The sequence below is a fragment of the Esox lucius genome, chromosome 17 (assembly GCF_011004845.1).
Source record: "Esox lucius isolate fEsoLuc1 chromosome 17, fEsoLuc1.pri, whole genome shotgun sequence".
Lineage (NCBI taxonomy): Eukaryota > Metazoa > Chordata > Actinopteri > Esociformes > Esocidae > Esox > Esox lucius.
Window position 1 is genome coordinate 47,776,709 of NC_047585.1, and position 27,708 is coordinate 47,804,416.

General features: G+C 42.1%; 3 protein-coding genes across 12 annotated transcripts in view; 1 reads left to right on the forward strand and 2 right to left on the reverse strand.

Annotated features, from left to right (window-relative positions):
* LOC105006817 overlaps positions 1-26,861 on the reverse strand; it is an 80,099-nt gene extending 53,238 nt beyond the window's left edge. For 2 of the 4 annotated variants that reach the window (XM_029113934.2, XM_029113931.2), the window contains exons 1-7: positions 15,502-15,555; positions 15,082-15,172; positions 14,826-14,930; positions 14,638-14,751; positions 9,331-9,610; positions 4,384-4,529; positions 3,421-3,700 (exon numbers count right to left, since the gene is read on the reverse strand). In XM_029113934.2, the coding sequence (XP_028969767.1) occupies positions 3,421-3,700; positions 4,384-4,529; positions 9,331-9,610; positions 14,638-14,751; positions 14,826-14,930; positions 15,082-15,172; positions 15,502-15,540 (1,055 nt within the window). In that variant the 5' untranslated portion in view covers positions 15,541-15,555. Of the gene's footprint in view, positions 1-3,420; positions 3,701-4,383; positions 4,530-9,330; positions 9,611-14,637; positions 14,752-14,825; positions 14,931-15,081; positions 15,173-15,501; positions 15,556-26,774 lie in introns of those variants that run through there. The other 2 variants (XM_029113932.2, XM_029113933.2) reach the window with 2 other exon arrangements.
* Positions 1-27,708, forward strand: part of grip2b (glutamate receptor interacting protein 2b) — a 399,250-nt gene that overhangs the window by 280,552 nt on the left and 90,990 nt on the right. The window lies entirely within an intron of this gene.
* Positions 9,549-12,445, reverse strand: LOC117592907. Its single transcript, XM_034287203.1, has 2 exons — positions 11,026-12,445; positions 9,549-10,981 (listed from the first exon to the last, which is right to left on the reverse strand). The coding sequence occupies exon 2, from the start codon at positions 10,673-10,675 to the stop codon at positions 9,755-9,757; it is 921 nt and encodes a 306-aa protein (XP_034143094.1). The 5' UTR covers positions 10,676-10,981; positions 11,026-12,445; the 3' UTR covers positions 9,549-9,754.

The window sequence follows — 27,708 nt, forward strand, 5'->3', positions numbered from 1 at the left end:
ACACTGCCGATTTGGCTGGATTTCCCACTTACAAAGCATGTAGAAGTCTGTCATTTGTATCATAGGTACTCTTCAACTGTGAGTGACAGAATCTAAAACAAAAATCCAGAAAATCACATTGTATGATTTTTAAGTAATTAATTTGCATGTTATTGCATGACACAAGTATTTAATACATCAAAAAAGCAGAACTTAATATTTGGTACAGGAAACTTTGTTTGCAATTACAGAGATCATACGTTTCCTGTAGTTCTTGAACAGGTTTGCACACACTGCAGCAGGGATTTTGGCCCACTCCTCCATACAGACCTTCTCCAGATCCTTCAGGTTTCGGGCCTATCGCTGGGCAATATGGACTTCTCAACTCCCTCCAAAGATTTTCTATTGGGTTCATGTCTGGAGACTGGCTAGGCCACTCCAGGACCTTGATAATGCTTCTTACGGAGCCACTAATTAGTTGCCCTGGCTGTGTGTTTCTGGTCGTTGTCATGCTGGAAGACCCAGCCACGACCCATCCTCAATCCTCTTACTGAAGGAAGGAGGTTGTTGGCCATGATCTTGTGATACATGGCCCCATCCATCCTCCCCTCGATATGGTGCAGTCGTCCTGTCCCCTTTGCAGAAAAGCATCCCCAAAGAATGATGTTTCCACCTCCATGCTTCACGGTTGTGTTCTTGGGGTTGTACTCATCCTTCTTCTTCCTCCAAACACGGCAAGTGGAGCTTAGACCAAAAAGCAACATTTTTGTCTCATCAGACCACATGACCTTCTCCCATTCCTCTTCTGGATCATCCAGATGGTAATTGACAAACTTCAGACGGCCTGGACATGCGCTGGCTAGAGCAGGGGGACCTTGGGTGCACTGCAGGATTTTAATCCATGATGGCATAGTGTGTTACTAATGTTTCACCTTCCTCATGATCATTGATGCCCCACGAGGTGAGATCTTGCATGGAGCCCAAGACCGGGGGAGATTGACCGTCATCTTGAACTTCTTCCATTTTCTAATACTTGCCTATTGTCCTGTAGCCCATTCCAGCCTTGTGCAGGTCTACAATTTTATCCCTGATGTCCTTACACAGCTCTCTGGTCTTGGCCTTTGTGGGGAGGTTGGAGTCTGTTTGATTGAGTGTGTGGATAGGTGTCTTATATACAGGTAACGAGTTCAAACAGGTGCCGTTAATACAGGTAATGAGTGGAGAACAGGAGGGCTTCTTAAAGAAAAACTAACAGGTCTGAGAGCCGGAATTCTTACTGGTTGGTAGGTGATCAAATACTAATCATACAATGTGATTTTCTGGATTTTTGTTTTAGATTCTGTCTCTCACAGTTAAAGTGTACCTATGATAAAATTACAGACCTCTACATGCTTTGTAAGTACGAAAACCTGCAAAATCGGCAGTATATCAAATACGTGTCTTCCCCACTGTATAGCAGGTGAACTGAGATTAATTAAGACCTTGCATTCTCTCTCGAGTGTGCCTTAGCCAAAGATGTTCTGCATTACTTAATGCTAAGACTTAACTGTAGGGTTTCAAGGCTAGGTGTATTGTTTTGTTCAGCTCCCCACATGTGTAGTGTTCTACTAAAACGCCATCTGGCAGTAAATAAGATTCACTCTCCTTGCGTTATTTGGAGATAGCTAAATTACATGGTCAGGAAACCCGTAAACGCCACAATATTGTGTTTACTGTCCCTTTAAAAATGTCGGTCACTCCTGGTTATTATTTTGAATGGTCGATGGCAAAAGTTATTTGACATTCCTATGAATTGCTTAAAGATGTTGGAGAAATGGTTCTTGTTTGAATTACATGTTCAAATTGTTTCTATTGGCTATTTCTTTTTTGTAACTATAGCATTTTAACATTGTGCCAACCAACCCCATAACGTGTGCCAAAAAACCCTGTGATGGGGCTAGTTGGCACAAATGCACAACATGGTTTAAATTACCAATCACCTACTTTTAGAAAAGAGTTATGTAAATTAAAACAAATGTATTTATAGTAGAGACCTTAAGTTTTCATTAACTACTGGTTAGAATATTTTAACATAAATTATACCAGAGAAATACGGCAGAGAGCGAAAAGTGTACCAACCAACCCCGGTCTCCCTACTTCTGTGGATTATTAGTTAGGATAGTATAAATGAGTGTTTCTTTAGAGTTGAGTTTAAGGTTTGGCCATGTTATTGCATATATCAATTAGGTAAAATGAAATGTATTACACAGCCCTTTTATGGAGTTAGGAGATAACCGATCCCAATTCAAGTCGCCCATTAGAACCATTACATTTTTCACCAATAGGACAAGCGCTCAGACAGGGAGTTCAGAGACTCTGTCTTAGCAGAGGGCCGTCTATAACACCCTAACACATCTAATGATACAGTAATGAACAGTTGCATTTTAATTGCTCAAAATTCAAACCACTTAGGTTTAGTTAATTATACAATCTCATTATCAATATATCTGCCCTTAATATACATGTTATACCTCCCCCTTTACTTTATCCCACCTGCACATATTATATCCGGCTAGACCAACGTTCTGATTAGATACAGATTTGGAAAGCCATGTTTCAGACAACATTAAAACATCAGGGTCTACAGTTTAGAGCCACACTTTTTCCAAATCAATCTTAGGAACCAAACTTCTCACATTTATATGAAATAATCATAAACTCTTATCTAGCTTTAAAGTCACTTGGATTTGGAAGTTCACTCATAGCCACCAGACTTGAATGAAAATTACCTGAAATTAAAAGCAATAGAATAAAAACGTTCAACCTTTAGAGACAACGTTACACGTAAATGCAGAAACCATCTGATACAACAAACACTAATTTGAGCCATTAGTACATTTAATAAGCACTTCACAGTATGGATCAAATGTGACGGACCCAAAATTAAGAACCTTTTTATGTCCAGACTCAGTGATCATGGCCTTGACTGTGTACAGACTCAGTGATCATGGCCTTGACTGTGTACAGACTCAGTGATCATGGCCTTGACTGTGTACAGACTCAGTGATCATGGCCTTGACTGTGTACAGACTCAGTGATCATGGCCTTGACTGTGTACAGACTCAGTGATCATGGCCTTGACTGTGTACAGACTCAGTGATCATGGCCTTGACTGTGTACAGACTCAGTGATCATGGCCTTGACTATGTACAGACTCAGTGATCATAGGCTGGCTATCCTGTCTCTAGAGAGAAGACACATACAAGCAAACTGCTCACATGGAAAAAGACCTGCACTTCTTAACACCATTAGAGGGTTGAGAGGTAATGAGGTGCTCTACAATGTATGTTTTAGAATCTGTTAAATATACTATATACCTACAGAGTATCTACATCATCATGGATTAATATCAATCCAATACCTTGAAGACAGGACATAACTGTTCAGAGGTCTGTGTGTCACCTGGGGTTGTTGATGCCGTTGTTCTCCAGTGAGTTACCAATGCGGATCTCAGCACCATCAAGTCTCTCTGGACAGCAGTCTCCTCTATTGGTGAGGGATACAGTTCTAACCCTGTACAGACCCTTTAGGTCCACTCTCCACCAGGGGTTGGTGTCTTTCTTAGTTTGGGTGCAGGATCCAGAGTCATAGTGTGAGGTTCTGTCCCCATCAATGGCATCAGAGGCCTTATGATTCCCATAAAGTGAAGATTGAGCAGCTACTCCATTTAACGCCAAACTTACTAGAAAGACAGAGAATAATGGTTTAATACAGAATGTACATGTTTGGTTGTTGTTAGTGTAGGACTACTGAAGACTTGACTGAGGGCCGCCTGAATGCTTCACCAACTGAAGCCAAGGAGGTGGAGAAGGCAACTTCTGGACCAATCAGAAAGTTGGATAGGGGACTTACATTTTATATAACATGTTTTTGCCTGGACATCCCTTTGAGGGCTTCCACTATTTTGAAGTTGTCAACTCTGTGTGGTTGAAGTGGCAATTCACCCAAAACCACCCATTGACCTGGAAAGAGTCTTGCAGTGTTGGTTTTGTGGTCAATGAGTGTCAAAAGATTTATTTAACAAAATTCTCATGAAATTATGAAAGATTTCTCTGTACAATAATAGCAATACCAATATTTGAAAGTAAAGTCATTATTGCAAATGTACCATATTCAACTTGGTAAAGCTGATCAAATCTTCCTGAAAAATGTTTCAGGTAGCCATGACAACACACAACGCAAGTCTGAATGCAGTGCGGAAAACACTGTTTGCTTCATGATAGTTAGAAAAAAAGTGCTTTGATTACATAGCACAGTCAATACATTGAGGATATGTTTATGAAATATATACTTAAATGATGATATAGATAAAGGGATGTGTTCTCAACAGTAATTCCCGTGTCATTGACTGGCTGATTACTGTACCTGCATGAGACCCATATACTTCCACTTCACACAGAGTGAGCCATTCTGCCCTTCCAGGGATGACCACAACAACATAGCGACCTTCCATGTCTTTACACTGGAAGGCCTTTGTCTCTCCTGCTGGGATGTGGGAGATGACAGCACATCTGATGGTTGTAGAGAGAGATGGAGGGAGAGAGAGATAGATGGAGGAAAAGATAAATAAATGGAGGGATTAAATAAATTGAGTGGGAATGGGGACACTTGAATACACCTACACAATTTGACAGTTAAATAGGCTCTGGAAAAATTCAGAGACCACTGCAAAATGATCAGTTCCTCTGGTTTTACTATTCATTGTCATGGGGATGCGGGGACAAGGAACCAGGCGCAGGCAGAAGGCCGTCGATATAGACTTTTTTAATAAACAAACACTGAGTTCAACCGAACAACGAAAAGAAAGGGGCTGACTTAAGCAGCAAACGGACGCACTCATCGGTTAAATATAAAACATTTAACTGATGGCAACACAACACGAAAACAACAATGATCGACAAATGTGGGGAGCAGAGGGGAAACATTTTAACACATACTAACGAGATGATAGGGACCTGGTGTGAATGATTAAAGACGTCACACGAAACAAGTCCAGGATGCGTTAGTTTGATGATGGGAACTGAAGGTGCACGACACGGTGGCACTGCCGCTCACCGTACCATGACATACATAGGTATGTCCATCCATCCATCATCTTCCGCTTATCTGGGGCCGGGTCGCGGGGGCAGCAGTCTAAGCAGAGATGCCCAGACTTCCCTCTCCCCAGACACTTCCTCCAGCTCTTCCGGGGGGACAACGAGGCGTTCCCAGGCCAGCCGGGAGACATAGTCCCTCCAGCGTGTCCTAGGTCTTCCCCGGGGTCTCCTCCCGGTGGGACGGGACCGGAACACCTTCCCGGGAAGGCGTTCCGGAGGCATCCGAAACAGATGCCCAAGCCACCTCAGCTGACCCCTCTCGATGTGGAGGAGCAGCGGCTCTACTCTGAGCTCCTCCCGGGTGACAGAGCTTCTCACCCTATCTCTAAGGGATCGCCCAGCCACCCTGCGGAGAAAGCTAATTTCGGCCGCCTGTTTCCGGGATCTTGTCCTTTCGGTCATGACCCAAAGCTCATGACCATAGGTGAGAGTAGGAACGTAGATTGACTGGTAAATCGAGAGCTTCGCCTTGCGGCTCAGCTCTTTCTTCACCACGACAGACCGATACATCGACCGCATTACTGCAGAAGCTGCACCGATCTGTCTGTCAATCTCCCGTACATACATAGGTATGTGTGTGAGTAAAATGAACAGTTTTGTTTTATTCTATAAACTACTGACAAAATTACTCCCAAATTCCGCAAAAAAATATTGTCATTTAGAGTATTTATTTGTAGAAAACAACTACTGGTCAAAATAACCCAAAAAATATGCATTGTTTTCAGACCTCAGAAATGCTAAGAAAACAAATTCATATAAATTCAACAACAAAATACAAATGTGTGGAATAACCACACATTTATTCCACACATCATAATAATTTTTAATCACAGCCTTCATGCGTCTTGGCCTGCTCTTCACCAATCTGTCACCAATCTGCCTTGCTGAAGCAACAATCCTCCACCAAATTTCACAGTGGGTACAAGACACTGTGGCTTGTAGGCCTCTCCACTCTTTTTGTAGGTCACTTGATGTCATCCTACAGTTGTTGAGTGACATTCAAATGAGTTGATGGTCATCTCGGTCAGTGGACAGAACTTATTCTTATGAACTGTCATCTTTAATTTTCAGGATGGAAGCAACCTGACGCTCACTGTATCCCTCTGCCAGTAAAGCCAGAATTTAACCCTTCTTTTCCTCACTCAAATCTTTTCTGCTGAATAGTTATTTTTTTAATTAAAATTACCTTTGAAGTACTATTTGCACTGTTTTTGCCATCCAGCTGGTCCTATTGCAAGAGGATAGTGATGACCACAGCAGTGGTTTTTATACTTTTCCTCGTTAAATTAAATTTGGTTCAGGCAATCACCTAATCAGTACCTCATTAACTAAAATTAAGTGTGCCTGTGTTGGAATTTAACACACACTGGAATCGAATGGCTGCCATCCATGTAGAGATGTTGATATAAGAAAAATTAGGAGTGGTCTCATAATTTCTTCCAGAGCTGTATATACCATATACACTACTGGCAAAAGGTTTATATACTATACACACAACAGGTCAAATGTTTATATACCATAAACACAACCTTTCAAAGGTTTATATACCAGAAACACAACCGGTCAAAGGTTTATATACTACATACACAGCCGGTCAAAGGTTTATATACCAGATACACAACCAGTCAAAGGTTTATATACCAGATACACAACCAGTCAAAGGTTTATATACCATATACACAGCCGGTCAAAGGTTTATATACCAAATACACAGCTGGTCAAAGGTTTATATATCATATACACAACTGTTCAAAGAATTATATAACAGTTACACAACCGGTCAAAGGTTTATATACCAGATACACAACTGGTCAAAGGTTTATATACCAGATACACAGCCGGTCAAAGGTTTATATACCAGATACACAGCCAGTCAAAGGTTTATATACCAGATACACAGCCGGTCAAAGGTTTATATACCAGATACACAGCCAGTCAAAGGTTTATATACCAGATACACAGCCGGTCAAAGGTTTATATACCAGATACACAACTGGTCAAAGGTTTATATACCAGATACACAGCCGGTCAAAGGTTTATATACCAGATACACAGCCAGTCAAAGGTTTATATACCAGATACACAGCCGGTCAAAGGTTTATATACCATATACACAACTGTTCAAAGGTTGGTATACCAGACACACAACCGTTCAAAGGTTTATATAGCATGTACACTATTGGTCAGGTTTTAGAACACCCCTTTTTTTTTTTTTTTTTACAGTTTTTTACTGTAATATCAATCAATCAATCAAATGTATTTATAAAGCCCTTTTTACAACAGCAGTTGTCACAAAGTGCTTTTACAGAAACACCCGGCCTTAAATCCCAAGGAGCAAACAACAGTAGTGTTGAATTTCATTGGCTAGGAAAAACTCCCTAAGAAAGACGAAATTTAGGAAGAAACCTAGAGAGGACCCAGGCTCAGAGGGGAGACCAGTCCTCTTCTGGCTGTGCCGGGTGAGATATTAAGAGTCCAATTGGAATAATTTTGTCTATTTAAATTTAGACTAGGTCTGAAGTATGACCAGATGGACAAAGACAGGGACAGCAACAGGCACCCCAAACCAGTTTCTCTGCAGGTGTGGACAAGGACCTCGTGTCATCCTAAAGTTTAAAACAGAGGAGACTGGAAAAATTCAGAAAATGCATTCCTCACATCAACAACGAGAACTTAGTGGGGACGGAGAATTCACCCAATCCTCCAGCACATTAGTAAAGCAGCGTAAGACCTTGGGACTGAGACGGGGGGATCTGGCGACACTGTGGCCCTACCCGGGGGAGGTCCCGGCAGGCAGGAGATCAATCCACCCACATTGCCAGGCATCAACTAAAGGGACACCCGCCAACTGCAACCACCCTGAATGAGGGCCAGCAGAGTACAGCCCAATTGCACAAGTGCTCAACTGAGAGACAAAACAATAACAAGCCAGTGACCCTTCCCCCGAAAGGCATTAGAGGGAGGGCATATATAACCCTTAAAAGTTAAGGTCTTTCCTTTCGAGAAATTGCAAAGAAAGCCAAGGTGTCAGTGTGAGGAGTACAGTTTCATGTACACCTAATGCTGTTTTTACCATCAAAAGGCACTTGGAAACTGGAGGAAACTCTGACAGAAAGAGGTATGGCAGACCCAAAGCCAAAACTGAATCAGAAGACAGGTTTCAGAGTCAACAGCTTGCGTGATAGTTGGCTCACAGGGCAGCAGACACTGGTCGAAGTAAGTCTTAGTTTCAGTTGTGAAGAGAAGACTTTGAGCTGCAGTTTTGACATGTTGTCAGTAAGAAAGCAATTAAAAGCTAAGATGTCAAAATTAGAGGCTTGCCGGGGCCATGAATCACTGCCAGTTGGCTACTGAAGACCAAGAAGACCAAAACAGCTACCAGAGCATTTTGCAGCAATATCTTCTCTAGTACACCTAATGGGTCAGGGGTTCATCCTACAGCAAGATAATGACCCAAAGATACCTCAAGGCTATGTCAGAACTACTTTAGAAGAAGAGAAAAAAAGACGTTAGGCTTCAAATCATGGAATGGCCAACACAGATGGGAGACTGACCCAATTGAGCTGGTCTGGGATGAATTGGGCAGAAGGGTGAAAGTAAAGCAACCTACAAGTGCAACACATTTGTGGAATCTACTGCAACAGTGTTGGTCAGAACTATTGTCTGACCAATATTTATTTATTACAATATACAGCTCTGGAAAAAATTAAGAGACCACTGCACCTTTTTCTTTACTTTCCAAAAAAGTCAAAAAGGAAGGTTTTGAGTGAGGAACAGAAGGGTTAAAATTAAGACACCACTGCAAATTAAACACTTCTGTTCCTCACTCAAAACTTTCCTTTTCAACTTTTTTGTAATAGAAAGAAAAAGTGCAATGATATCTTAATTTTTTCCGGAGCTTTATATTTCTGTTGTAGAAAGAACGCCACAAGTGTGTTCAGTTGTTATATCTGCAAAAAGTGGCTACTTGGAGGAGTCTAACATTTAGATAAACAAAACAATTACATTATTTATTTTGTCTCCAATTGTTTATTTATTCTATTCTTTAATTTCAGAGTACATTATACATTAAACTATGTGAAATAAAAAACTGCAAAAATTGAGGTGGTCAGAAACGTTTGACCGGTAGAGTAGCTGCAGAGTATTTACGGCATAATGGATTAATACACAAATACCTTCAAGACAGGACACAATGTTTAGAGGTCATATTTGTCACCTAGAGTTGGTTGTGCCGTTGTTCTCCAGTGAGTTACCAATGCGGAGCTCAGCACCGTTAAGCCTCTCAGCACAGCAGTCTTTTCTGTTGGTGATCATTACAGTTGTAACTCTGTACACATCCCCTAGGTCCACTCTCCACCAGGGGTTGGTGTCTTCCTGAGTGTGGGTGCAGGATCCAGAGTAATAGTGTGAGGTTCTTTCCCCATCAATGGCATTTGATGCCTGGACACCGCCATATGGTGAGGACTGAACAGCCACCCCATTCAATGCCAAGTTTACTGTAGAAACAGAGAAGAAGGTTCTAATAGCTTAGCAACATCCTTTTGTGGTGCACTTGACCTTATTACCAGACAATACTCAAAACAGTAAAAGATCAGATCCAGAACGACTCATACAGATGTTGAAATCACAGAATATCATTTTTATACAGACATGCCTAACAAAATGTTCACAACAGACATGCCTCTTTCCATTTTTATAACAGACATACATCTACCCATTTCACTTACTTCTCGCCATTTTATAACAGACATACATCTACCCATTTCACCTACCTTTCCCCATTTTATAACAGACATACATCTACCCATTTCACTTCCCTTTCCCCATTTTATAACAGACATACATCTACCCATTTCACTTCCCTTTCCCCATTTTATAACAGACATACATCTACCCATTTCATTTACCTCTCCCCAAATTATAAAAGACATACATCTACCCATTTCACTTACCTCTCCCCATTTTATTACAGACATACATCTACCCATTTCACTTACCTCTCCCCATTTTATAACAGACATACATCTACCCATTTCACTTACCTCTCCCCATTTTATAACAGACATACATCTACCCATTTCACTTACCTCTCCCCATTTTATAACAGACATACATCTACCCATTTCACTTACATCTCCCCATTTTATAACAGACATACATCTACCCATTTCACTTACCTTTCCCCATTTTATAACAGAATTACATCTACCCATTTCACTTACCTCTCCCCATTTTATATCAGACATACATCTACCCATTTCACTTACCTCTCCCCATTTTATAACAGACATACATCTACCCATTTCACTTACCTTTCCCCATTTTATAACAGACATACATCTACCCATTTCACTTACCTTTCCCCATTTTATAACAGAATTACATCTACCCATTTCACTTACCTCTCCCCATTTTATATCAGACATACATCTACCCATTTCACTTACCTCTCCCCATTTTATAACAGACATACATCTACCCATTTCACTTACCTTTCCCCATTTTATAACAGACATACATCTACCCATTTCACTTACCTCTTTCCATTTTATATCAGACATACCTCTCCCCCATTTTTCTTACAGACATAATTCTTCTCATTTTAATAAAGTTAGGTTGTGTTAATATGTGTGCATCTAACCATTAAGATTTATTCTATTTAGTGGGCCAACAACAAAAGTCACACCTTTGAGTCTCTCAATTTTAATAACTATATGTCAACCTAAAAACTAAATAAAACAAATTAAATAATAATGTCTGTGTTATTGCAAGTTCAGTATTGCAATATCCCTTTCTCTGTGTACATCTACAAGTTACACCAAGGGCCTGTCATCTGCCCAGAACTATTCTCCATATATACCAATGACCTGAGAGGCTCTGCCCAGAACTATTCTCCATATATACCAATAACCTGAGAGGCTCTGCCCAGAACTATTCTCCATATATACCAATAACCTGAGAGGCTCTGCCCAGAACTATTCTCCATATATACCAATAACCTGAGAGGACTCTGCCCAGAACTATTCTCCATATATACCAATAACCTGAGAGGCTCTGCCCAGAACTATTCTCCATATATACCAATAACCTGAGAGGCTCTGCCCAGAACTATTCTCCATATATACCAATGACCTGAGAGGCTCTGCCCAGAACTATTCTCCATATATACCAATAACCTGAGAGGCTCTGCCCAGAACTATTCTCCATATATACCAATAACCTGAGAGGCTCTGCCCAGAACTATTCTCCATATATACCAATAACCTGAGAGGCTCTGCCCAGAACTATTCTCCATATATACCAATAACCTGAGAGGACTCTGCCCAGAACTATTCTCCATATATACCAATGACCTGAGAGGCTCTGCCCAGAACTATTCTCCATATATACCAATAACCTGAGAGGCTCTGCCCAGAACTATTCTCCATATATACCAATAACCTGAGAGGACTCTGCCCAGAACTATTCTCCATATATACCAATAACCTGAGAGGCTCTGCCCAGAACTATTCTCCATATATACCAATGCCATGAGAGACTCTGCCCAGAACTATTCTCCATATATACCAATGACCTGAGAGGCTCTGCCCAGAACTATTCTCCATATATACCAATGACATGAGAGGCTCTGCCCAGAACTATTCTCCATTTATACCAATGACATGAGAGACTCTGCCCAGAACTATTCTCCATATATACCAATGACATGAGAGACTCTGCCCAGAACTATTCTCCATTTATACCAAGGACATGAGAGACTCTGCCCAGAACTATTCTCCATATATACCAATGACATGAGAGACTCTGCCCAGAACTATTCTCCATATATACCAATGACCTGAGAGGCTCTGTCTGGGACTTCTTGGCAATGAACAATGCAGATGAACCAACTGCTGTCATCCTCTTAATGACCCAAAAACACAGGAGCCAACATGGCCTGCAAACTCTCCACTATTGCCATCAGTCAGAACATTAATAAAAGATGCTAACAAGTACTTGACTTGCTTCGCAAACTGGAAAATACACGTACTAACACCCTAATGCTTTTCAACTACACTTGCCATATTAAAAAATAAAATTAATTTATTTAGTTGTCAATTTCAGATGAGGCCCAAATGAAATGTTACTTTTGCTTTAAATTCAACCTGTCCAAATTGGGTGCATTTATAGTCTCGCTTCAATCTACCTAGTCAGATAATCTAACCACCAGTCTGTTTTCATACAGAATGTGTTGACTCTGTTTCCTGGTCTGGTATGGTGGACTGTCTCTCTGTTTCCTGGTCTGGTATGGTGGACTGTCTCTCTGTTTCCTGGTCTGGTATGGTGGACTGTCTCTCTGTTTCCTGGTCTGGTATGGTGGACTGTCTCTCTGTTTCCTGGTCTGGTATGGTGGACTGTCTCTCTGTTTCCTGGTCTGGTATGGTGGACTGTCTCTCTGTTTCCTGGTCTGGTATGGTGGACTGTCTCTCTGTTTCCTGGTCTGGTATGGTGGACTGTCTCTCTGTTTCCTGGTCTGGTATGGTGGACTGTCTCTCTGTTTCCTGGTCTGGTATGGTGGACTGTCTCTCTGTTTCCTTTTCTAGTATGGTGGACTGTCTCTCTGTTTCCTTGTCTAGTATGGTGGACTGACTCTCTGTTTCCTTGTCTAGTATGGTGGACTGACTCTCTGTTTCCTGGCCTGGTATAGAGGTCTGACTGTTGCTTGGCCTGGTATAGAGGTCTGACTGTTGCTTGGCCTGGTATACAGTGCGTGCACAATTATTAGGCAAATCGTATCCCTCAAGATTTATTTCATTGTTGAACAAACACAATGCTCTCAGTCATTCCAAAATAGAATTGAACCTCAAATCTGAATGTTTAACAAAGGAAAAATTTGTTTTTATCATTCTCAGGGGAATACATACATGTGCACAATTATTAGGCAACAATTAGTGTGCAGAATTATAATTTCTCCAACTCATTTGCTTATTCAAAATTTTATGAGTAAGTGAAACAAATAAGTAACACAAAAGGAAAATTAAATAACATTTCTGGCCTTTCCAAAATATTCTGTGACTGATATAGCCACCCTTCTTTTCAATAACTGCTATGAGCCTTCCATCCATGCAGTCTGTCAGTTTCTTGATCTGTTCACGATCAACTTTCGCTGAAGCTGCAACCACAGCCTCCCAAATGCTGTTCGAAGAGGTGCATTGTCTTCCCTAACTGTAAATCTCACGTTTGAGAAGGGTCCACAAGTTCTCAATAGGATTTAAGTCAGGAGAAGAAGGGGGCCAGGTCATTATTCAGGCATCTTTGAGGCCCTTGCTATGCCCTACCCGGCCACTGGCCCATCCATCTGGTCCATCAAGAGTCACTCTGATTTCATCTGTCCATAAAACCTTAGAAAAATCTGTCTTCTGGTATTTCTTTGACCAATCTGTACGCTTCAACGTGTGAATCTTATTCAGCGGTGGTCTTCTTTCAGTCTTCTTGACCATAGCCATGTCTCTGAACACTTGACACCTTGTACTTCTGGACACTCCAGGTAGGTTGCAGTACTGGAATATGATGGCACTGGAGGATTCTGATAGCTTCACGTTTTATGTATTTTGCAGTTAAATTGCATCTTTTCGTCTCCATACATTTTTTGCACCCCAGTTGACTATTCGCAACAAAGCGTTTGAGTGTCTGGTGGTCACACCTCAATAGTTTAACTATTTCTTGAGTGTTGCATCCGTCTGAAAGGCATTTTACAATTTATTACTTTTCTGTGTCAGTTAAATCTCATTTTTGGCCCATTTTACGTGAGATCATGAAGCTATTTAAGCTAGTTATGCAAACCTTGATATAAGTTGTAATTTACTGTTGCCACGCCCTCCCTCATTACACAAATACATATCACCTGAAAATGATTCAATACAATGAGCATTCAAGTTTATATGGTTTGGAGTTGGAAAATCTGCATAGAAATAATAATACAATCAGAATACTCACTTGCCTTATAATTGTGCACGCAGTGTAGTGGTCTGACTCTCTGTTTCCTGGCCTGGCATGGTGAACTGATTCTATTTCCTGGCCTGGTATGGTGGACTGACTCTCTGTTTCCTGGCCTAGTACTGTATGGTGGTTTGACTTTTTTCTTGCCTGGCATAGTGGACTGACTCTTTGTTTCCTGGTACTCTATGGTGGTCTGACTCTCTATTTCCTGGCCTGGTACTTGATGGTGGTCTGACTCTCTATTTCCTGGCCTGGTACTTGATGGTGGTCTGACTCTCTGTTTCCTGGCCTGGTACTTGATGGTGGTCTGACTCTCTGTTTCCTTGGTTGGTAATAGCTTCATGACCTCTATTGTAGTCAGGCGAGGAAGAAGGCACAGGTAAAATGATCAATACAGAAAAAAAATAACTGGTTATACAAACTTGATTAGACCAAAACTGGTAATACAAACTTGATTAGACAAAAACGGTGATGTAGTTTACTTAATCTAGAATTGTCAGCCACATATCATTTGATACTTTCCAAAAATACATTTAAATGTTACCTTTGATCTTGCTTTTCAACCATTCAATATTCTTCTTTAACTGGTCTTTCTCTTTAGTCAGATTTTTGTAGCTGGTCTGTAACATTGTCTCTGCATAGTAGTGGCGATTGTTGACTAAGGAAACAGGGATATAATTTATCAATGATTACATCTGTGATCGTTAAGAATACTAGTGAGAACATACTTACAATGAACACTCAGGCCTATGATCACAGCCAGAAGGAGAACATAGGACCCTAGGAACAATGCAGTAACTCTGGGTGGTCTCTTCCACCAGCACCACTGGAAATAAACTGAAACAAGTTTTTATCATACAGTCTAAACACCCACATTCATTGTTCATTTTCATTAAAAATAACATAAATTCATAAATGTTATATACTGGTGCATGTGTCTCTATCCGGGCATGTATGTGTGTGCATGTGTGTGTTTGTGTGTTCCTACCAGAATATTTTTGGAGAATTCCAATTTTTTCCTTATCGTAAGTGTCCTCCTCATTCATATCCAAGATCCTCATTGTGCTGGAGTCTCCTTCCTGTGTTTTTATACATATTAAATACTGTTTTAGTAGCCTTCAGTAAAAAAACTTCTGTTGTCGTAAATTTTGAAAATGTGATGGTTGCACATCTTTTAGGTTCTATCTAGGTTCTGGGAAGGAAGAATGTCCTCAAAAGCACAAAAAGCAAAATCTGCCAATTCAGCACCTCGGAAAAAGCACATTACCTTGGGAAGTCATGGCAATAATGTGTACATGGGCTGTAGCTTTGACCAGATCAAATTGTTTTTAATCTGAAATTTACACCGATTAGCCATAACACTATGACCACCTGTCTAATATTGTGTAGATCCCTCAGCAGCCCTTACCCGTCGAGGCCTCTGAAGGTGTTCTGTGGTATCTGGCATCAAGGCGTTAGCAGCAGATCCTTTAAGTCCAGTAAGTTGCAAGACTTGTTTGTCCAGCACATCTCACAGATGCTTGATTGGATTGAGATCTGGGGAATTTGGAGGCCAAGTCAACACCTTGAATTCATTGTTGTGTTCCTCAAGCCATTCCTGAACCATTTTTGCTTTGTGGCAGGGCACATTATTCTACTGAAAGAGGCCAATTCCATCATGGAATACTGTTGCCATGAAAGGGTGTACATGGTCTAAAACAATGCTTAGGTAGGTGGTATTTTTCAAAGTAACATCCACATGAATGGCAGGACCCAAGGTTTCCCAGCAGAACATTGCCCAAAGCATCCAGCTTGCCTCCTTCCCATAGTGCATCCTGGTGCCATGTGTTCTCCAGGTAAGCGACGCACACGCACCCGGCCATCCAAGTGATGTAAAAGAAAATGTGATTCATCAGATACAGGCCACCTCCTTCCATTGCTCCATGGTACTGTTCTGATGCGCATGTGCCCATTGTAGACGCTTTTGGCAGTGGACAGGGATCAGCATGGGCACCCTGACTGGTCTGTGGCTACATAGCCCCATACGCAACAAACTGCGATACACTGTGTGTTCTGACACTTTTCTATCAGTACTAGCATTAACTTTCTCAGAAATTTGAGCTACAGTAGCTCGTCTGTTGGATCAAACCAACAGACTCCCCACGTGCATCAGTGAGCCTTGGCTGCCCATGACCCTGTCTCCGTTTCACTCTGTTGCTTTTCCTTCCTTTTAATAGGTACTGACCACTGAAAACCAGGAACACCCCACAAGGGCTGCAGTTTTGGAGACTGACCCAGTTGTCTAGCCATCACAAATTGGCCCTTGTCAAAGTTGCATATTTTTCCTGCTTCTAACACATCAACTTTGAGGACAGAATGTTCACTTGCTGCCTAATATATCCCACCCACTGACAGGTGCCATGATAACCAGATTATCAGTGATATTCACATGACCTGTCAATGGTCATAATGTTATGGCTGATTGGTGTATATGGTAAATTGCAAAAGTATTCTCTTAAATTAAGGAATTACAAATGCAATTACATACATTGCAATTTGATTCTGTTAGACTTTCTTGTAAAACAATGATACTTAAATTATTGTAAGATTTTATAGGTTAAGAAAAATAAGAAACCAAACCTAGTTCAGCCAGCCCACAATAGCAAGTGTTGGCCTCTCAAGCTTTGAACCCAGGGCACCCATGTGAAAGGCTGTGTCATTAACCACTACACCACAGAGCTGCATATTTATCAGGTGTCAGTATAGCCTCTTGTGTTTATCCTGAACAAATCCTCTTTTGCCACTGGCCATTTTAATAGTTAATTGGCTATTCGTGAATGACGTTGATACAGTTAAACTGACTAATGTTTCTTACTAAGTTTACCTCCACCACAAATAGCGTCTATGTATTGCGTATGCCACTGGCCGTTTAAACAGCGTTTTAGCCAGTAATAAGCTTTACCGGTACCTACTAACTTACTGGAATAGTCATAAGAATTGAGAAATTGCTAGCGAGCCTGCCAACGCTATTTCATTTCATGGCATAAGAACATATTTCTTTCTTTCATAGCAAAACAACATACTTTTTTCTTTCATTCGTGAATGACATTTATACAATAACTATCTATAAAGGCGACGATAACTAACTTTTCATCAAGTTAAAAGACGAGAGAATTGTTGAATCTACCAGAAATAATTAATAAATGTTGTTGCTCTCAATAGATTTGAACTTAGGTCTTCCACATGAGAGGTACTGTCTTTAACCACTACCCATAACACGTTTCAGCAGTTGCTAAACTCCATTGAGGATTGTGTTAAACTGACTAACGTTTCTTATTAAGTTTACCTCCACCATAGCGTCTATGAACTGTATGGCTTTTGCCACTGGCCACTTTAACAGCTTATTAGCCAGTAATAGGCTTACTAGTATCTACTAACTTCCTAGGAATAATCATAAGAATTGAGCAATTTCGAGCGAAACTGAAGATCAACTTTTCCATGTATCAGTAAAAGCTTACTATAACGTAACTACTGTATGTTGCAGCCAGCAAATAAATTTTTCTATCCTGACCTAAAACACATGCATGGATATGTACTTCAAAAATACACCAGAAACAGTCGCAATATAACCCTAAAGTTTTATTTCAGGCTTACTATAATGTACATACTGACGGTTTTAGCCAGCAAAGTTTTCGTCTATACGGAATAATTCATAACGTGTACTTCGCTTCGCCTGCGAGGAGATATGAATTCAGGAGACTGCTTCTCTAACCACCACACTATTTAACAAGGGGTAGTCAGTCAGTCAGTGACTCACTCACTCAGTAAGAGACATTCGCTCTTCTTGGCCAGGTCCGCTTACGCTGTCCGGCAAAAAGTATGTTGCTTGCCTAAATATTCAACCTGTTGTGAAAGCTTCCAGTTTACACAGATTCCCTAATAATGTAAAATTACCATTTGTCCTCCATCTGTGACCCATTAAAGAAGTTAGATAAAGTAATACAAATGATTAGAAAAACTTTAATATACACAGTTTTGGATATCCCAGTAAGTATTTCATATACACTCACCAGCCACTTCATTAGGTCCATCTTTTGAGCTGCTCGTTAACACAAATATCTTATCAGCCAATCACGTGACAGCAACTCAATGCATTTAGGCATGTAGACATGGTCAAGACAATCTGCTGAAGTTCAAACCAAGCATCAGAATGGGGATTAAAGGTGATTAAGTGACTTTGAACATGTCGTGGTTGTTGGTGCCAGGCAGGCTGGTTTGAGCACATCAGAAAGTGCTGATCTACTGGGATTTTCCTGCACAACCATCTCTAGGGTAAACAGAGAATGGTCTGAAAAACTGAAAATATCCAGTGAGCAGCAGTTCTATATCGTGAAGCTTTGCCCATAGGGGCTTCGCTCATATTGGTTAACCCATCTGCCAATAGGCAGGCGCTGAAAATGTAAATATGCAAATCACACCTCTCATGGCCATCTACCCCCATGGCTATAAAAGAGGTCGTCACACCCCAATCTGTCTCCTTTCTTTCTTCACGAGAACGTTTATTGTGCATTCTGTGAATTCTACAAAGCTAAGGATGGCTTCACCCACTTCAGCCGCTGGAGCGTCTTCTTCTGACGTGGCACCCCGGCCGCCGACGTCTCTGTCGGCCTGCCGGTGTAGCGAGCTGGATCCGGCGGTGGCGCCGTGTCTGGGGAGCCTGTGTGTGTGTGTCTGTGTGTGTGTGTCTGGGGAGCCTGTGTGTGTGTGTCTGTGTGTGTGTGTCTAGGGAGCCTGTGTGTGTGTGTCTGTGTGTGTGTGTCTGGGGAGCCTGTGTGTGTGTGTCTGTGTGTGTGTGTCTGGGGAGCCTGTGTGTGTGTGTCTGGGGAGCCTGTGTGTGTGTGTCTGTGTGTGTGTGTCTGGGGAGCCTGTGTGTGTGTGTCTGTGTGTGTGTGTGTGTCTGTGTGTGTGTGTCTGTGTGTGTGTGTCTGGGGAGCCTGTGTGTGTGTGTGTCTGTGTGTGTGTGTGTCTGGGGAGCCTGTGTGTGTGTGTCTGTGTGTGTGTGTGTCTGGGGAGCCTGTGTGTGTGTGTCTGGGGAGCCTGTGTGTGTGTGTCTGTGTGTGTGTGTCTGGGGAGCCTGTGTGTGTGTGTCTGGGGAGCCTGTGTGTGTGTGTCTGTGTGTGTGTGTCTGGGGAGCCTGTGTGTGTGTGTCTGTGTGTGTGTGTCTGTGTGTGTGTGTGTCTGTGTGTGTGTGTCTGTGTGTGTGTGTGTGTCTGTGTGTGTGTGTCTGTGTGTGTGTGTCTGTGTGTGTGTGTCTGGGGAGCCTGTGTGTGTGTGTCTGTGTGTGTGTGTCTGTGTGTGTGTGTCTGTGTGTGTGTGTCTGGGGAGCCTGTGTGTGTGTGTCTGTGTGTGTGTGTCTGTGTGTGTGTGTCTGTGTGTGTGTGTCTGGGGAGCCTGTGTGTGTGTGTCTGTGTGTGTGTGTGTCTGTGTGTGTGTGTCTGTGTGTGTGTGTCTGGGGAGCCTGTGTGCACCGCCTGCGCTGTCCTCCTTTTACCGGTGAAGAGGTCCCCCTCGCCGACGTCCTCTCTCTCCTCTCTGAGGAGGACTCTTTTCAGGAGACTGGCCCGGTTTTGGCTCCACCCGCCTCGGGAACTGTTCTCCCCCGCTCAGCTGAGCGGGTGCAGAGTTGTTCCAGCTCTTCCTGTTCGGAGGAGGCTGTCGCGCCCCTCAAGGACAGGGGTGTCGACCCCCCGGCAGTGAAGGAGGACTTCTTTGATGCCATCTCTGCCGCTGCCCGGCGCCTGCGCATTCCCATGCCGGTGCCTGCGCCAGAGGACGGGGAGGACTTTTTTGAGGCCGCCCGCGGGAGGCCGTCCCCTCCCTGCGCAAGTACGCGGAGGAGGTGTGGGATGCTCCTTTAATGACCTGGGGGTCTGTCAAGTCTCACCTCGCCTTCACTACGGTGGAGAGGCGGTTGGAGACGCTGAGCATGGGCATCCTGCCCCTGGAAACTGTGCTGGTGTCCTCCCTGGTCCCGGGCTTGAGCACTTGGTCCGACAAGCGCCCCGCCCTGCCATCTGTGAGGGACCATGTCTCCGCCAGCCTGGCAGAGAAGCAATATGCCCTCTCAGTGCAGTCTCTCGCGGCCTGCAACAACATGGGCCTTCTTGCAGCGGCTGTGGTCAGGATGACGGGGGTCGCACCTCGTTGTCCCCGGCTGAGGTGAGCGAGGAGGCGCGTGTTTCGGCGGCCATCTTGAAACTCACGCAGGCCAATTTCCTCTCGGCCGGTCAGGTGGCGACGTCAGTCATGCAGGTTCAGCACCTGTGGCTGGCGCTGACCACCCTGAAGGAGGCGGAGAAGGTCCCCTTCTTGAACGCTCCACTGCAGGAGGACGCACTCTTCGGCGCTGCGGTCACTGAGGCCCTGGTGCACCATAAGAAGGACAGGGAGGAGCGGCTCCATCTGGGTCCCCTCTTGCCGGTCCCTTCCTCTTCTTTGGCGTCCTTTGCTCCTCCTGAGACCTCGCGGAGGCCTGGGGGTCGTCTGTGTCGCCGGGCACAGCATCGCCGTGCCAAGACGATGGGCACATTTGAACCGGACGCGGCATGCCCATCACGTATCTGACTCTTTGGAGGGGAGTGTCCCTTGGACGCTTCCCCACCCTGTGTGCGTTTGGTGGTGAGCTCCTCTGTATTTGTGAATAAAGTTGTGTGTTCACCTTATTTACCTGTGAGTGAGCCTTCATTACAAACGGCCGCTGTAGGCCTGGGTATGTTTAGTGAGCGGTCTCCCTGCCCTCGGTCTCTGACTGAGGACGGCAGTGCCCGACTCCATAAGTCTGTGGCTTCCTTCCCTGCCGCATCTGAGGTGGCTGGCCGGGATGGGGGCCCGGGCAGTTTGCTGTTGGGCGGAGCAGACTTCTCTGCTCACCCCACTGAGGTGTCAGGTCGGCTGTGCTCGGCGGCGCCACCTGCTGGAGCCTCTGTCTCCTTGGTTACGGCAGGTGGTGCATACGTCATCCTCCCGCGACGGTCAGGGCCGAGGACGTATACAATCAGTGGCTGGCCACAACTCCCTAGCTGCGTGCTCTCTCACTCTCTCTGTTCTACTCAGAGTGGCGTCGGCTATGCACTCTGCCGGGGTGGCTAGACAAGACGCTGAGGAAGGGGTACGTGCTGCAGTTTCACTGCCAGCCCCCCCCGTTCTCGGGGGTTGTAGAGACTGTCATGGCGTCTCCTTTGAAGGTTCTGGCGCACTCAGTGGAACAGGCACGGGTTCACACGTTCACCCTGGTTTGTACTGATAGAAAGGCAACAGTAACTCATTACAACCAAGGTATGCAGAAGAGCATATCTGAACACACAACACGTCGAATCTTGAAGCAGATGGGCTACAGCAGTAGAAGATCACAGTGCCAGTCCTGTCAGCTAACTTAGGCTATAATTTGCACAGGCCCACCAAAATTGGACAATGGAGGATTTGAAAAAAGTTGCCTGGTCTAAAGAGTCTCGATTTCGACTACGACATTCAGATGGTAGTGTCAGAATTTTGCGTAAAAAACATGAAAGCATGGATCCATCCTGTCTTGTATCAACGGTTCAGGCTGGTGGTGCTGTTGTAATGGTGTGGGGGATGATATCTGTTAAATACAGTGCTCTTCAACCTGCATGCAGATGATACTATTATCCATGCTAGTGCTCTGACTATTGATCTAGCAATGACAAGGTTGCAGTCTGGTTTTACAGCTGTTCTGGCCACCCTTACAAATCTAAAGCTTGGTTCCGTGGTTGAATTATGGCCTGCACACAAATACCTTGGTATCGATCCTTCAAGAAACATGTAACGGAGCTAGTTAAAAACCTTAAATGTAAAGTGGGATTCTTTTATAGGAATAAATCTTGCTTTTCCCTGACTAGTAGGAAACTAATTGTTGACAGTTTTAATAATCATCACTGCACCCTTTAACAGAATGCTGGCTAGATGTCATTAAAGAAACGTAGATTACTGCACAAATCTCTGTTTGTTTACAGAGCTCTTCACCATAGACTTCTAACTTACTTGTCATCTCTGTTGAAGCTCAGAGTTTTGGATTATAACATCAGGTCACCGGGTTGGTTAACAATTCTGACTCCTTTGGTAAACACTGAGCTTGATAGATTAGCTTTTTCATGCTCAGCACACAATGTTTGGAATGGCATCCGGTCAGTACTTCGTTTGGATGCATTATGGCCCTTGGGTAAGTTGTTTTAACGGCCAAGGATTTTTGTATTGACGAATGTACACTCGCCTAAAGGATTATTAGGAACACCTGTTCAATTTCTCATGAATGCAATTATCTAATCAACCAATCACATGGCAGTTGCTTCAATGCATTTAGGGGTGTGGTCCTGGTCAAGACAATCTCCTGAACTCCAAACTGAATGTCAGAATGGGAAAGAAAGGTGATTTAAGCAATTTTGAGCGTGGCATGGTTGTTGGTGCCAGATGGGCCGGTCTGAGTATTTCACAATCTGCTCAGTTACTGGGATTTTCACGCACAACCATTTCTAGGGTTTACAAAGAATGGTGTGAAAAGGTAAAAACATTCAGTATGCGGCAGTCCACAAAGAATGAAGGCAGTTCTGAAGCAAAAGGGGTCCAACCCTGTACTAGCAAGGCGTACCTAATGAAGTGACCGGTGAGTCTATATATAGGAAGTGTTAGTAGCATCACTCAAACCAGGCACATTGCTAAGAAAAGGATGTCCCTCAAAACACAGCACTCAAACAAGGGGACAGCCAAAGAGAGGCCAAAAAAAAAAAAGTAGGTACAAAGTTTAGTGGAGTAACGGTACAGTTGTGATCCATATCTAAAGCTCTGCATAACACTGGCCTGGGACGGAGGACGTGATGAAAGGAGCTGTTACTCAAAAGGTGCCATCAGAAACCAAGAGTGTGTAATCAGCTGCGATGTGGGCAAAGGTTGTGTGGTCAGAGGAGACCAAGGTAGATCTTTTTGAACAGTAATCAAATTGCTTTGGGGATGCTTCTTGTCAGCAGAACATCTTGTTAAAATTAAGGAAGAATGGATGGATCAAAATACTGGGAAATACTGTGAGAAAAACTTTAGTTTCCTCAAAAACTGATGCTTGGGAATAAATGTACCCTTCAGTAATTTAATGGTTACATAAAAAGGTGACTGTCCTACAGTGGCCCAGTCAGTCTTTATCTCAATCCCATTGAGAATAAGTGGCACTATTTAAACATTTTGGTCTACAGTTGGTGTCTACAAATGTCGTCCAACCATAATATGCAATGTAGAGCAAATCCGCCGCTGTGTACAAAGCTGGAACTTACTGATAGTCTGGCTTGCACCATTTCTAATGTTCCTAAATTCTGTCTGGGAAGACTGCTTTGATTGAAATATTTAAACATTTAAATATTGATGAAAACAACTTAAATTAATATACATGTTAAAGGGGTAATTTGGTGTTTTGCCCTCCCTCCCCAGTATAGTTGGAAGATTTTTAATACAATTCCGAATAAAGTTGCAATCTAGCATTTATTTAATGAATTAGCATGACAGCTAGAAGTCTATGGGAACAGCTTACTTGTTGGTTTGCCATACATTTGAATCTGCCCTGTGTACTATTGCTGTCTTCAACGCTGCCTCTTCTCACAGGGCACAGGGCCCGGTTTCCCAAAGCACTAAGATGATCATATGACGCACGTAGACATAGGCGCCGATACCGTGGGTGATCCGGGGCTCGAGCACCCACGGAAAATAGCGAGCACCCACGGAAAATAGCGAGCACCCACGAAAATACCGAGCACGAGCACCCACGTGTGCCAGACCGCCAGTCCGCCAGTAGGCTACATTCATTTAAAATTAAACTTGCCGTTGGTGATATGTAAAGCGTCTGTCACACTGTGATTGGTTATGTCGATGTTAGTGACAGCGACTTAACCAGTCGCCTGCTCCGGGTGCTCCCTATCCACCAATCACAGCGTTTCTCAGATGAAAAAATACCACTATCAAAAACTCGTAGCAGAAATTAGGGAGAAACTCCCAGAAACTATATGTGTCGTTTTTTTTAATCGATATTTAGATAATAGCGCAAAACATTAATTTCCCACGAACTGATCGCGGTTAGGCCTACGTGTCAGTTAAACTTTTCATCTCCAATCCTGTATTTGTGATAAGTGGTAAATTTTGAAAGATCTACTTTACGGCTTTATTAATAAGTAAGTGAATAGGTGTGCGTAGTGCGTTTATATATGTATATATAGGTGTATATATAGGTATATACAGGTGTGTGTGTATATATATATATATATATAGGTATATATAGGTGTGTGTGTGTATATATATATATATATATATATATAAATGGCGTGCGCCTATGAGCACCCACAGAGGAAAACATAAATCGGCGCCTATGCACGTAGATGCCTGTTTATCTTATCGGTACATTTCCCGAAAGCCTTGTTACTTAAGTGGTACGTAACATACAGTAGTTAGTTATTTAATGAGTGCTCCGGACCCCTTTTTAGACCATCATAACAGGGCCAGGTTTCCCAAAGCACTAAGATGATCATAAGATGCGTGTAAGTGCCTCGTTATTTTATCAGTGAGTTTCCCGAAAGCATCGTTACTTAAGAGGCAAGTAACATTGCTCGTTAATTAACAAGTGCTCCGGACAATTCGTTAGTCCATTAGTCCACCTTAACCGATTTTAACAGGCACTTCATTTGTTTTTGTGAAATAGCGCCTCCCTTAACATGAGAGGAGTGATCGCAAACATTTAACAAAGACAATAGAATTAATAAAAATGCTCAAAACTGTTTTGATTTAGACACATTTATTTAGACAAATAATGTAATAGGTGCATGAGTAAAAGAATGAGACAAAGATAAATCATGGGGGGGGCTGTTTTGCTTCAGCTGGAACCGGGGCCTTAGTCAGGGTGGAGGGAATTATGAACAGTTCCAAATACCAGGCAATTTTGGCACAAAACCTTCAGGCGTCTGTTAGAAAGCTGAAGATGAAGTTCACCTTTCAGCACGACAATGACCCAAAGCACACATCCAAATTTTGGAATGGCCCAGCCAGAGCCTAGACCTGAATCCAATTGAACATTTGTGGTGTGATCTGAAGAGGACTGTGCACAGGAGATGTCCAAATGGGCAAATATTGCCATGTCAAGATGTGCCATGCTAATAGACACCCAAAAAGTGTCTGTAAGAGTGCTGTAATAGTGTCTGAAAAGAGTGCTGTAATAAAATCAAAAGGTGCTTCAACAAAGTATTAGTTTAAGGGTGTGCACACTTATGCAACCATGATATATCTTTGTCTCGTTCTTTTAAATCACAAGAACCTGGGATTGTGTAGACTTTTTATATCCACTGTAAGTAGTAGTAGAATGCATCATCCGCGTTATTATATGCTATTGTAAGTAATAAAGCTTTAATAATTTATAAAGAGCGACGTAGGTAGTGGTTTGGGAAACAGGTAAGTCCGTCATAACAAAGTCCATCTTAAGGCTACGTGCATCGTTAAACTGTCATAAGTGCCATGTTATCGTGAAACCAGGCCCAGGTTGTCAATCGACTTCCCTGGATAAATAACAGTTAAATAATATAAATACATAATTAACTGCTAGCAATTATTTAGCAAATTCTAACATAATTTCTTTCTAAACTGTAGACAAAAATAACAAAATGAAATTTTCAAGTAAAGATCTACATGGTTTCTTTGCAAAATAACAGAACTTTCTCTTTAATATATAAATATAAGGCAAGCTATCAATGTATTTATTGTTTGGAGTAAGTTGTATAAAAGACAAAATGCAGCATGACTTTGTAAGAGGTAATGATATTCCAAAACTAAATGTAAAAAATCGAACTAAATAAAAAAATATTTAGAAAAAGACAATAGGTAGTCCATCCTCCTCTGGCATATGGATCATGCAAATGATTTGCTATAGGGTTTGCTAGAGCTATTGATTATTGAAATTCCAATAGGTTTTTGTCAAAATCTGAAAAATAATAGGTGTGGATGGCAGTTCATTATTCCGGAATCCAGAATATATAATTTCTAAAATCATTGAATTAATAGCTATTGATAAGAGTATATTGTATATATTATATACAATATTGAATCAATTGTACCTCTCTCTAACAGAAGTGTTATGTATTTACTTTATGTTCTTCTATAATGGTGCACTGTGTAGGCCTACAATCCTGCCTCTAACTTTTACAGGACTGGATTTTTAACAATGACACGACATGTCTCCTCCCCTTTTCTTACCGAACAAAATCGGAATAGTATTATTTAGTCCACGTGGAATATGACCCTTAGAACTGAGTGACTAGGCGAGTACCAAACCACACTACAAATCAATGCAAACTAATGATGGACCAGCGAGAAAGTTTCAAGAGGCGATATCTCAAGGGCGCGGAACAATTCTGTAGAATGAACATACCCGCAGATGTAACCATTTTGCAATTTCCCTCTGTAAGTATATACTGATAACGACTCGTGAATTCTATCCTGCATACAGACATAAATCATCAGCGCACATAGTGTTCTGTAGCCCGGGGTCAGTGTCCCTTTGGCTTCTAGTTTATCTAACTCCTACCGACACAAATCGATTATTATCCCTAGACAATTATCAGGAAAATTCATTCAAAGTCACCAAATCAATATGGAAAACAATATTACCATGGTAGTTGACAGTTGTACTTAGATGAACGTGTTTTCTCTTTTCTCTGTCCTTTAAAAGAAACTGTCAGAAACCGCAACATTTTTAAATGGGAGGGTGTCTACCTTTTTTATATTTGGGGAGGGGTGTGTGTTCTAGGGGAGGAACGCGGCTTCTTTGCGCGTTTTCCCTTTACGTTCCACATTCATCTTAGTTTTTTAGCTTAATAAAGTTGATGAACTGTTTTGTGCATTGTTCCAAAGTACTCCCGTCCTCAAATGGACGCACAATGTTCATGCAAGTCGTTTAATGTGACAGTTGGCAATATTGGAAATATAGACAGTAAAGATATGACTAAAACTGTGCCTTGGTTCGCTGCACAAATTAAAAAGTATAAACCATTAGAAAAATTAGAGAAAAATATATCAGCTTAATGGCAAAGGAAATGTTATTGAATAATTATAGACCTATCCCATGAATGTTCATAAGACCTACAGGTTTATAACAATTACTTTAATTATTAAATAGTTTCAAAATGTTGACATGCATACGATATATAGACAGTCTCAAGCACTTGAAGTTTATCCTAACCAAATTTTTTTTGGTTTGTGCATATTAACAAATATATTACAACTAATGTAATTTATATAGTACCACCAAAATATATATAGTACTTCTTAATCAATCTGGTCCAATGTACACCGGTTTCAATGGCCATTTTGAATTTCCCAAATTTTAGATACATTTCATATTAAAAGCATATTTTTTAAATAGAAGGAAACGACACGTCTGTGGATCTCCAACTCATATGGATTATGAACTATTAAAATCAGCCTAAGGAGGTTGAATGAAAGTAAAATCTTTAAATGCAAAATGGCCATTTTTATGTGTAGACTGGACAGGTTTTAAAGTTCAATGTCAATGTGGATAGAAATCCATTATAATATGTATGTT